Source organism: Saccopteryx leptura, chromosome 6 (genome assembly GCF_036850995.1).
Source record: "Saccopteryx leptura isolate mSacLep1 chromosome 6, mSacLep1_pri_phased_curated, whole genome shotgun sequence".
Classification (NCBI taxonomy): Eukaryota; Metazoa; Chordata; class Mammalia; order Chiroptera; family Emballonuridae; genus Saccopteryx; species Saccopteryx leptura.
The window spans coordinates 135985573-135998556 of record NC_089508.1 but is presented as its reverse complement, the minus strand read 5'-3'; the positions used below and the strand labels follow the sequence as shown (position 1 = coordinate 135998556).

At 37.8% G+C, this 12984-nt stretch overlaps 1 protein-coding gene across 2 annotated transcripts in view; it reads left to right on the top strand.

The window, feature by feature from the left end:
- Positions 1-12984, top strand: part of HECW1 (HECT, C2 and WW domain containing E3 ubiquitin protein ligase 1) — a 512769-nt gene that overhangs the window by 162374 nt on the left and 337411 nt on the right. For both annotated transcript variants that reach the window (XM_066342679.1, XM_066342680.1), the window contains one exon: positions 750-844. In XM_066342679.1, the coding sequence (XP_066198776.1) occupies positions 750-844 (95 nt within the window). The remainder of the gene's footprint in view (positions 1-749; positions 845-12984) is intronic.

Here is a 12984-nt window from a genome sequence, read left to right as displayed (position 1 = left end):
AGAAGCTGACTTATTATTGATTCATTTGATTTATTGAATTTTTGAGAGTAGGGACACAGTAAAAGGGGCAGGTGGAAGAGAGGGAAGCATCAATACATCATAGTTGCTTCTTATATATATATCTTGACTGGTAAACTTTTGGGTTTCAAACTGGTGACCTAAGCATTCTAGGTCAATCCTTTATCCACTGCACCACCACAGGTCAGGTTTTATTATTATATTTATTGAAGCTGACTTATTTAAACAAATCCTTGCCCCTGCAAATGAGGACTCTGAATCCTCACTGTTTGTGCCAAAAGGCATTCTCCTGATTGGTCAGAACCAAGCTGCTCTGATTGGTTGGTAAAGAAGTTGATAGAGCTATAGCTATGCAGCTCTGACTGAAGGGAGAAAGTCTCAGTCTCATTGGTTGAAATAGGATTCCAGAGACTCCTTTACAAAGGCTGCTTCAGATGGCAGAAACATAGAGCAGGAAGGCAGTTTACTGCAGGAAGTAGGTGGCTTAGTGCAGGTTTAGGCTGAGCTGCAGTTTTCTTGATTAAAAGGTCCCTGTTTAAAATTACTGCTAGCCTGTATTTTTTAGATTTGAACCCAGTCAGCCACTGGGTGCCCTTCTTAGTATATGTGTGCTTTCTCAGGGTCCACCAGAGAAATGACGTTGCAGTTGCTGAGGGTGTTAGCTTTGGCCCTGGCTATTTTTTGCTGAGTTATACCTTAATTCTTAGTCCAATTTTATTTTTGTCTTTCAGGTGAAACTAAGATCTGCTTCAAATACTACCATGGAGTGAGTGGAGCCCTGCGAGCTACTACCCCAAGTGTCACAGTAAAAAATTCAGCAGCTCCTGTAAGATTTTTCCTTCTGCTTTGGTCAGACCTAACTCTGTGCTTCTTTATTTTCCATTTGTTGTTATTTTTGTATATGTGTATGTGCATACAAATAGGAAGAAATGTTGATGGATTATGGATAGGTAGGCAGACAAGCATCTTAAAATAATAAAGAAGGAGATCTGAAAACAACCTTATTAAAAAGCATACCACTTTTTATTAGGGAAATGTTAAGCTTCAATAGAAAGCCTGATGTTTCTAACAAACTCATGCTTAATAACAGTGAATAATAAATCCTTTGGAACACATTTTTTAATTTTTTGGTTTTAAATATTTACATTTATATGTTTTAATTTATTTTTAGCTTATAATTAAGTGACTGATTTTAGTCATAGCATTTTAAAATGTAAGACCTTGCCCCGGTCAGATAGGTCAGTTGGTTAAAGCATCATCCTGATATGCAAAAGTCACTGTTTTAATCCCTAGTCAAAGCACATACAGGAGCAGATCAATGTTTCTGTCTGTCTCTCTCTCCTTTTCTTTCTCTCTAAAATCAATAAACAAATTTAAAAAAATAAAATGGAAGGCCCAGAGAAGACTAAAATCTTGATTTTTTTTTTATATAAATGAGTAAACTGCTCAAATAGCTTGACTAATGTACTTATGGCCACACAGTTAGCTAGTTGCAGATCATGGTTTTAAATAATCTTTTGATTCTTATTCTGTGATTTTTCTCAAAGTCTATACTTTTTTACCTTAGTTCTCAACACATCTGTTAGGCTAACTCAGTGGTTATCAAAGTGTGTGCCAGGATGCACTGGTGTGCCCTAGAAGATTTCCAGGTATGCCCTATGGTATTCCAGAGAAATATGTGCCTGTTGGGGACCAATAAACCAACAGGGTTTTGGGAGTTTAGATTTTTGGGAGACAGAGGTGTGGGGAATTGGCTGTAAGCTGACAGTTTGCCCAATTCTCCACTTCACTTGCCTGATTAGGTTGCAAAAGGCTGTTAAGCTGTGGTGCTGGATTGTTTACACTACCCCCGCCATGTTCCCCAGAAAGACTGGAGGCAAGTTTCTTCTATCCTTTGGTGTAAAGTTAAGATGATATATATGCTGAGGGTTTTGGATTGACAATTAAACATAAGGAATTGTCTCTTGAAGCCTTTTGGATTTCTATAAAAGAAGGATATGTGGCAATATAAAAAAAAGCTTTGAACATTTTACTATAATTTTCAACACCTTATTTATGTGAATTAGGATTTTCTACCCTCAACACAAGAGTAAAAAGAGAGGAATTCTTCAATGTATTGACAAGGAAATGAGAGTTTGCCTTTCAAATATATGCCCAAACATTGAAGAAATTGCTAGGACATCAGGCTCATATTTCTCATAAACACAAAAATGAAAAAACTTAAACATTTGTGCCAGGATCTGCCAAATTTACTAAATCTTATTAAGAATATATCTATATATATATAAAGATAACTTTTTTGTCATTTTTTATTTTTTAACCCTTTTTTTATTAATTCTAAAAAGCATAACTCAAAAAATGTAACATAGAAATGTTTTTTAATGTCAGAATAAATTTTAATTCTGTTGTATTTATTTTGTTTAATTACCATAATAGCACGCTCGACTTTATATTTTTTCTTTAATATTTGACTTATTATAGCATATTTCTCAGAAATTTGTATATAGTGTGCCTACAATTATTTGTATGATTTTAAATGTGCCCCAACTTCAAAAAGTTTGAGAACCATTGGGCTAACTGAAAACTACTTACAAATGGCATTTCTATGCCTTTTGTATAAATTAAAAAATACTGAGCCCTGGCCGGTTGGCTCAGCGGTAGAGCGTCAGCCTGGCGTGCGGGGGACCCGGGTTTGATTCCCGGCCAGGGCACATAGGAGAAGCGCCCATTTGCTTCTCCACCCCCCCCCCCCCGTCTCCTTCCTCTCTGTCTCTCTCTTCCCCTCCTGCAGCCAAGGCTCCATTGGAGCAAAGATGGCCCGGGCGCTGGGGATGGCTCCTTGGCCTCTGCCCCAGGCGCTAGAGTGGCTCTGGTCGCAGCAGAGCGACGCCCCGGAGGGGCAGAGCATCGCCCCCTGGTGGGCAGAGCGTCGCCCCTGGTGGGCGTGCCGGTTGGATCCCGGTCGGGCACATGCGGGAGTCTGTCTGACTGTCTCTCCCTGTTTCCAGCTTCAGAAAAAATACAAAAAAAAAAAAATACTGAATGGGGGGACCAAACAAAAACCAGTGAGAACTTTATCATGCTAGTGTATATTAAACAAATGTTTCTTCCTATTGGAGAGGGAGAAATTACTTGAAATAAAATATTAGTGATTCAGAAAGTACTTTGGCTATATAAGGCTATGGGCGCTTTCCCTCAGTGTGGATTGCTTGCCCACCACTGCAATGGACCATTTTCCTGTTCACTTGCCTGCTACCAGGAGAAAAAGTTTTCCCCTGCCTGTTTGCTCCCTTGCCGTTGGGGAAATCCAATAAACAGGAATAGCCTAAAATTTTCTGGCTTTGTAGTTCCTCTACCATCTGCCTAAATCCAATTGTACCTGCCTGGCCTCAGCCATCAGCATTATATCTGGCACTGTGAGCAGGATTTGGAACAGATCAGTATGGAGCAGCTAATATCCTTGAAGGTTGATATAGAGGAGTGGCAGTTGTTCTCCAGCATATGGTTTCCTGAGGTTATTCTGTTGTGGGCAGTGGGCCAAGTGTTTTTTATAGGCCTGCAAGAAGAAACTGAAAGCTTTGTGTGAGAAGCTGCATGAGGTCAAAAGCTCCAGGATGAGCTGAAGACTGAATGCCAACAATGTCATGAGCTGTAATGGTCACTGGAGAAAAAGTTGCAAACTCAAGACTTCCAGTTCAGGCTAGAGGCTGAGAACCAACTATGGCTTGAGCTGGTACAATGGTGGAGAAAGAATTGGGGGTTCAGAAGTTGCAGTTTACCCTAGAAGCTAAATGCTGATAGCAGCAGTTGTAAGAGAAACAACTATGAGTTCAAGAGCTCCAGCTTCAGCTTCAGGCCAAGACCTGGCAGCTGCAAGAGCTGAAACGGTCACCGAATGAGTTGCATTTGTGCTGGTGGAGTGGCTCTGAGTTGGTGGTAGCAGGCATTAGAGGCAGTCTAGTCAACTGAGCCTTGCATCTTCATACTACTAAAACATAAGTTCCCTTACGGAGGTGAAAAGTCTTGATCTTTTTTCTTTTTTTAACTTTTTGATGAGTTTCATTTAAGTGGTATGCAATGATGGTATGAATTTACACTTAATAACTTTTCAAAAAGTAGATTTGAAGAGAAAGTGAGAATGAGAGTAAGAGAGATGTACGTGAATTAACCTTAACACCTTTATTTCAACCCCAATAGTTTTCTCAATACTCCACCAAATCTTCTACACATCACCAACAGTTCTGGCTTTGAGTCTATGAAATCATTTACTAAGTAGGCTTTGTTGTGGTAACATATATTTTGCAAAACAAACATTGAACTGTAGGGTCACATTTGAGAGTGAGATACTAGGATCCTAGAGTCCAATGATTTGAATAACAACCAGGCATCGGGTAAGCCTTAGAGCAAATAGAATGTGCAGACCTGAGAAGATGAGTAATTCAATAATGAGCCTTCACCATCTCAGGGCAGAACAATCTTGGCTGAATCTTTACATTATTTTCAGAGTCAATAAATGGTAGAACATTTGTCTGTGAGTGCAGCAGATTTTCTAACCTCAAACATGTCTGGAATTCATCTTAAACAAGATGTCAGAATGCAAAACTTTTTATAGCCAGGCAAACATCTTTACTTCCTGGAAAATGTTTGTCCAGGTACAGTTGCCTCCACTTTTATACCATTAGCCTGATGCGAAAATGACTTTGTAAACATTGATAACAAAAATCCACAAAATTGTAGAACTTTTTAGAACTTCAACCCTCTGAGTTTAGTAGCTTCTGAAAAATGTACATTATACATTTGTGCCAGACCTATTTGAATTCAACAAAAATGAGAACATTTTTTAAAATTTTATTTAGAAAATTAACTTTAACATGGTGACATTGATCAATAAGTGGACATAGCTTTCAGGGAAACATTTCTATAGCAACTGAACTGTTATTATATTGTATACCCATCACCCAAAGTCAAATCATTTTCTCTTACAATGTATTTGTTTCTCTTTACACCCTTTCCCCAACCTCCTCCCTTTCTCTCACACCCTACCCCCTCTCCCTATGTGCGCTTTCCCCTGATAACCACTTCATTTTTACCTATGTTCGTCAGTCTCAGTTTAATATCCCACCTATGTCTGAAATCATATACTTCTTAGCTTTTTCTGATTTACTTACTTTACTTAGTAGAATATTCCCAAGGTCTATCCATGTTGCCCTAAATGGCACTATGTCATCATTTTTTTATGGCTGAGTAGTAGTCCACTGTATATATGTACCACTTCTTCTTTATCCAATCCTCTATTGAGGGACACTTTGGGTGTTTCCATGTCTTGGACACTGTGAATAATGCTGTGATGAACATGGGGTGCATGTATCTTCATGTACCAATGTTTGCAAGTTCTTTGCGGTATATTCCCAGTACAGGGATTTCTGGGTCACATGGTAATTCTATTCTTAATTTTTTGAGGAACCACCATACTTTTTTGCATAATGGTTTTACTAATTTGCATTTCCTCCAGCAATGAATGAGGGTTCCTTTTTTTCCACAGCCTCTCCAACACTTGTTGTATAAGTACCGCGCGCTAACCGATTGCGCCACTGGAGCTCCTCTCCAACACTTGTTATTACCTGTCTTGTTGATAATAGCCAATGTAACAGGTGTGAGTTGTTATCTTATTGGAGCCTTGATTTACGTAAGCTTGGTACCTATGTTTTCTTCTATGTAATTTATAGTTTCAGGTCTTATATTTAGGACTTCGATCCATTTTGATTTGATTTTTGTGCAGGGGGACAAACTGCAGTCAAGTTTTATTCTTTTATATGTGGTTTTCTAATTTTCCAAGTGCCATTTATTGAAGAGGCATTCTTTTCTCCATATTGTGTTTTTTAGCTCCTTTGTCAAAGACGATTTGTCTATATATGTAGTTTTATTTCTGGCCTCTCAGTTCTGTCCAATTGGTCTATTTGTCTGTTTTCCTACCAATACCATGCTTTTTTAATTTTTATTAATTTTAATTTATTAACATGAATTTTAGTGTCCCACTCAATAATATGCCCTCACCACCACACCTATGTCCCCCATTACACCTTCTTTGCCTCCCTCCCCCTAACTCCCTTTCCCCTTACCTCTGAGATTTGCTGCCTTGTTATTGTATGTCTGTGTTATATATATATATAGCATCTGAACTGATGATTATATATATAATTGAAATTATATTTATATATAATTTCACTAATCACTTTACCTTTTCTGATCCTATCAGCACATCCCCCTTCCTTCTGTCAGCTGTCCTTTGCTCCCTGTCACCCTGCCTTTTCCTCTATTCCATTCCTCAGTTCACTTTGTTCATTAGATTCCACATATAAGTGAGATCATATGATATTTGTCTTTCTCTACCTGGCTTATTTCATTTAGCATAATAATCTCCAGCTCTATCCATGCTGTCACAAAAGGTAAGATTTCTTTCTTTTTAACAGCCATGTAATATTCTATTGTGTATATGTACTACAGCTTTTTAATCCACTCGTCCACTGACAAACACTTTGGCTGTTTCCAGATCTTGGCTAATGTAAAAAATGCTGCAATACACATGGGGTTGCATGTCTTCTTTTGAATCAGTGATTTAGTATTCTTAGGATGTATTCCTAAAAGTGGGATAGCTGGATCAAAGGGCAATTTTATTTTTAATTTTTTGAGGAAACCCCATACAGTTCTTCACAGTGGCTGCACAAGTCTGCATTCCCACCAGAATTGCAAGTGGGTTCACTTTTTTCCACACCCTCACCAGCACTTAATGAGTGTAGTTTTGTTAATGAGTGCAATTCTGACAGGTGTGAGGTAGTATCTCATTATGGTTTCAATTTATATTTCTCTGATGATTAGTAACATTGAACATTTTTTCATATGCCTATTGGCTATCTCTAAGTCCTCTTGGGAGAACTGTCTATTCATTTCCTTGCTCAGTTTTTTTTTTTTTTTTTTTTGTATTTTTCTGAAGCTGGAAGCAGGGAGAGACAGTCAGACAGACTCCCGCATGCGTCTGACCGGGATCCACCCGGCACGCCCACCAGGGGCAACGCTCTGCCCACCAGGGGGCAATGCTCTGCCCCTCCGGGGCATCGCTCTGCCGTGACCAGAGCCACTCTAGCACCTGGGGCAGAGGCCAAGGAGCCATCCCCAGCGCCCGGGCCATCTTTGCTCCAATGGAGCCTCGGCTGCGGGAGGGGAAGAGAGAGACAGAGAGGAAGGAGGGGGGGTGGAGAAGCAAATGGGCGCTTCTCCTATGTGCCCTGGCTGGGAATCAAACCCGGGTCCCCCGCACGCCAGGCCGACGCTCTACCGCTGAGCCAACTGGCCAGGGCCTGCTCAGTTTTTAATTGAATTGTTTACCTTCCTGGTGTTGAGTTTTAGAAGTCTTTATAAATTTTGGTTATTAACCCCTTATCAGACGTATTGGCAAATATGTTCTCCCATTGTGTGGGCTGTTTTTTTATTTTGTTAATGGTGTCTTTTACTGTGTAAAACCTTTTTAGTTTGATATGGTTCAGTTTGTTTATTTTCTTTATTTCATTTGCCTGTGGAAATATATCTGCAAAAATATTGCTATGAGAAATATTAGAGAGTTTACTGCCTATGTTTTCTTCTAAGATATTTATGTTTTTGCAACTTACATTTAAGTCTTTTATCCACTTTGAGTTTACTTATGTGAATGGTGTAAGTTGGTGGTCTAGTTTCATACTTGTACATGTACCTGTCCAATTTTCCCAGCACCGTTTATTAAATAGACTGTCTTTACTCCACTGTATACTCTTACATCCTTTGTCAAATATCAACAGAACATTAAGCTGTGGGTTTATTTCTGGGTTCTCTATTCTCTCCCATTGATCTGTATGCCTGTTCTTATGCCAGTACCAAGCTGTTTTGATTACTGTGGCCTTGTCATATAATTTGATATCAGGAAGTGTGATACCTTCCAATTTATTCTTCATTTTTAAGGTTGCTGAGGTTATTCATGTTTTTTATTTTTATTTTTTGGTACATTAATTTTTTTGGAATATTTCTTCTGGATCTTTGAGGTATGCCATTGATATTTTTTTTCTTGTCCATGTTCCTGAGTCTCATTTTTATGTCCCACCTATGTATGAAATCATATAGTTCTTATTTTTTCTGATTTACTTATTTCACTCAATATAATGTTATCAAGGTCCATCCATGTTGTAAATGATCCAATATCATCATTTCTTATGCCATTGGTATTTTGATAGGAATTGCATTGAATTTATAGATTGCTTTCTGTAGTATAGACATTTCAATGATGTTTATTCTTTCTATCCATGAACATAGTATATGCTTCCACTTGTTTGTATCTTCCTTGATTTATTTTTTGAATGTCTTATAATTTTCTGAGTAAAAGTCTTTTACTTCCTTGGTTAAATTTATTCCCAGGTATTTTATTTTATTTTCCTGTTGTTGCAATAGTGAAGGGGATTGTTTTCTTAATTTTTCTTTCAGACAGTTTTTTGTTGGTGTATAAAAACGCCACTGATTACTTTTTTGTGACAGTGATAGGAGAGTCAGATAGAGTAACTAATAGGGACAGACAGACAGAAAGGGAGAGATATGAGAAGCATCAATTCTTTGTTGTACCAATTAGTTGCTCTTTGATTGCTTTCTCATATGTGCCTTGACCAAAGGGCTATAGCAGACAGAGTGACCAGTGACCTTGGGCTCATGCTGGTGAGCCTTGCTCAAACCAGATGAGCTTGTGCTCAAGCTGTCAACTTCAGGATTTTGAAACTCGGTCCTCCATGTCCCAATCTATCACTCTAACCACTGTGCCACTGCCTGGTAAGGTGCCACTGCTTTCTGAATATTAATTTTATATTTGGCCACTTTGCCAATTTTATTTATTGGGTCTAGTAGCATTTTTGATTGAGACTTTAGAGTTTTCTATGTACAATATCATATCATCACCAAATAATGATAGTTTTACTTCTTTTTTTCCAATTTGGATGCCTTTATTTTTTCTTCTTGTCTGACTGCTGTGGCTAAGACTTTCAGAAATACATTGAATAACAGTGATGAAAGGGAGCACCCCTGCCTTGTTCCTGATCTGAAAAAGATTGCTTTTAATTTTTGCCCATTGAGTATGATGTTGGCTGTTGGTTTGTCATAGATGGCCTTTATTATGTTGAGGAATGTTTCCTTTATTCCCATTTTGCTAAGAGTTTTGATCATAAATGGATGCTGGATTTTATCAAATGCTTTTTCTGCATCTATTGATATAATTTTGTGATTTCTATCCTTCATTTTGTTTATTTGATGAATCATATTGATTGATTTGTGAATATTGTTACAGTTTTGCCTCCCTGGAATAAATCCCATTTGATCATAATGTATGATCTTTCTAATGTATTGCTGGATCTGGTTTGCTAAAATTTTTTTTTTTTTCCTGAAGCTGGAAACGGGGAGGCAGTCAGACAGACTCCCGCATGCACCCGACCGGGATCCACCCGGCATGCCCACCAGGGGGCGATGCTCTGCCCATCCGGGGCATTGCTCTGTCATGACCAGAGCCATTCTAGCGCCTGAGGCAGAGGTCATGGAGCCACCCTCAGCGCCCGGGCCATCTTTTGCTCCAATGGAGACTTGGCTGCGGGAGGGAATGAGAGAAACAGAGAGGAAGGAGAGGGGGAGGGGTGGAGAAGCAGATGGGCGCCTCTCCTGTGTGCCCTGGCTGGGAATCAAACCTGGGACTTCCGCACGCCAGGCCGACACTCTACCACCGAGCCAACTGGCCAGGGCCTGGTTTGCTAATATTATGTTGAGAATTTTAGCATCTATGTTTATCAGGAATATTGGCCTGTAGTTTTCTTTCTTTCTTGTATTTTTACCTGCTATTGGAATGAGGATAATGCTTGCCTTATAAAAGGAGCTTGGAAGTCTTCCCTCCTCCTGAATTTTTTTGAAATAGCTTGAGAAGGATTGGTGTTAGATCTTCTTTGAATATTTGGTAAAATTCACCTATGAAGCCATTTGGTCCAGGACTGCTGGGAATTTTTTGATAACTGTTTCAATTTCATTTGCTATAATCGGTCTGTTTAGGTTTTCTGATTTTTCCAGATTGAGTTTTGGAAAATAGTATGTTTCTAGAAATTTATTTATTTCACCTAGGTTGTTCAATTTTTTGGCATATAGATCTTCATAGTATTTTCTTACAGTCTTTTGTATCTCTGTAGTGTAAGTTGTTACTTCTCCACTTTCATTTCTAATTTTACTTACCTGAGTCCTCTCTTTTTTCTTGATGAGTCTGGTTAAAGCTTTGTCAATCTTGTTTACCTTTTCAGATAACCAGCTCTTGGTTTCATTCATATTTTGTTTTGTTTTGTTTTGGTTCATTTAGCATTTATGTCATTTATTTCCACTCTAATCTTCATTATTTTCTTCCTTCTACTTCCTCTGAGCTTTGTCATTCTTTTTCTAGTTCTTTTAGATGCAGGGTTAAGTTGTGTATTTTAGCTTTTTCTTGCTTTTTAAGATAGCCTGTCATGTTATGAAGTTCCCTCTCAGGACTGCTTTTGCTGTATACCATAAATTTTGAGTCATTGTATGTTTATTTTTATTTGTTTATGAAAATTTTTTATGATATTTTTTTTCTTGATCTAATTGTTAATCTATTCATTATTTAATTGCATGCTGTTTAGCCTCCAAGTGTTTGAATGTTTTTCAGTTTTTCTATTGTGGTTGATTTTTAGTTTCATGTCATTTTCATCAGAGATGATGCTTGATATGGTTTCAATCTTCTTAAATTTGTTGAGACTTGTTCTGTGTCCTAACATGTGGTCTATCCTAGAAATTGTACCAGGAGCACTTGAAAAGAATGCATATTCCTCTACTTTGAGGTGAAAGTTTCTGAAGATCACTTAAATCCAGTTGATGTGGTGTGTCATTCAAGGCTGCAGTTTCTTTGTTAACTGTCTCTCTGGAGGACTTGTCCACTGATGTTAGTGGGGTATTAAAATCTCCTACTATTATATTATAAGATTGCTGTCAATCTCACCTTTATGTTCATCAAAATCTGCTTTGGGTATTTAGGTGTTCCTGCGTTAGGCGCATAAATATTTACAATGGTTATATCCTCCACTTGGATTGGTTTTTTTTTTATCATTGTATAGTGACCCTTTTTATCTCTTACTGTAGTTTTTGTTTTAAAGGCTCTTTTGTCAGTTATAAGTTTTGCTACTCCAGCTTTTTTTTCTTTTCCATTTGCACGAAATTCTTTTTCCCTATTCTTTCACTTTCAGTCTTTGTGTGTCTTTTGTTCTGATGTTGGTCTCTTGTAGAAAGCATATATACAGGTCCTGTATTTTTGTCCATGCAGCTACAGTATGTCTTTTGATTGCAACATTTAATTTATTTACATTTAAGGTTATTATTAATATATACTTATTTATTACCATTTTATTCTTTAAATCTACAATCTTCTTTCTCTTGATTTTTTTCTATTTTGCCCTTTTCTAACAGGCCTCTTAACATTTTTTTGCAGTACTGGTTTGGTTGTAATGAATTTTTTTAGTCTTTTTTTCTGAGAATCTTTTTATTTCTCCTTCTATTTTAAATGATAACCTTACTGGATAAAGTAGTCTTGCTTGTTGGTTTTTGTTTTGCATCACTTTGAATATTTGCCAATGCCCTCTGTCCTCAAATGTTTCTGTTGAGAAGTCAGATGTCATCCTTATGAGGGCTTTTCTGTAGATAATTAACTGCTTCTCGCAGCTTTTAGGATTCTTTCTTTGTCTCTTCATTTTGACACTTTAATTATGATGTGTCTTGCTGTAGGTCTTCTTGAGTTCCTCTTTAATGGGATTCTCTGTACTTCTTGAAGTTGACTTTTTCCTTCATCAATTTAGGAAAATTTTCAGCTATGATTTTTTAAACAGGTTCTCTATCCCTTGTTTGTTCTTTTCTCCTTCAGGAACCCCTATGATGTGGAATTTGTTTTCTTCATGTTGTCACAGGGTCTCTTAGACCTTCCTCAGTCTATTTGTGCCTCTTTTTGCTTTGCTGCTCTGCTTCAATGCTTATATTTGTCTTGATTTTTACATCACTGATTCGATTCTCTGCTTTATTTAGCCTGCTGTCACTTTTTCTAGTGCAGACTTTATTTCTGATATTGTATTTGTCATTTCTGACTTTTTCTTTTTTATGATGACAATGTTCTTTTTGATGCTTGCTGTTTCTTTATTTAGGAATTTATTATGACCATCCAATGTTCTCTAAGTTTTTGAGCATTCTAAACATCATTATTTTAAACTCTACTTCTGATCATTTGATTACTTAAATTTTATTTAGTTCTTTTTCTGGGGATTTCTCTTGTTGATGCATTTGGGTCACATTTCTCTGTCTACCCATTTTTTCTGTTAGGTAGCGCTGTCTGACTGAAATTTTTGTGGTGTCTTTATGAGGAAGATTTGCTCAGTTGTACTGACCTCCAGGCCATGTTATTTTTTTTGCTCTTGAAATGCATCTTGAGGGTACTATTTTTCCTCTTGTTGTATGTGAGTATTAAATACAGTTGGCTCTTTCATGGGTATTGTTATTGCTTCAGGTTGGATGGCTCTAAGGGTCAGCCTTAATCATATGTATTATATCCTGTTCAATGTCTTTCCTGTTGGGCGTATTTCTTTTTTAGTGTCTGATGCCTGCTACAATCCTCCTTTGAGTGTGCTGCTTGTGTAGCTAGCTGAGTCTAGGGTTGGTGCTGTTTGCCAACCACTCCCAGTTGTGTTGGTTTTAGATCTTCTTGGGTTCACATCAGACATTGTTTGTAACTGTGGGCTATGTGTCTGCAGCTACTGCTCTTTTTGCTTTTTGTGCCTGTGCTTTCAGTTCCTGGGTAGTGTAGGATGGGCCAACCTGTATTTAAAGATCAGCTTCATCCTGCTTAGGGATGACAGCTGCTCCATAAGAGCT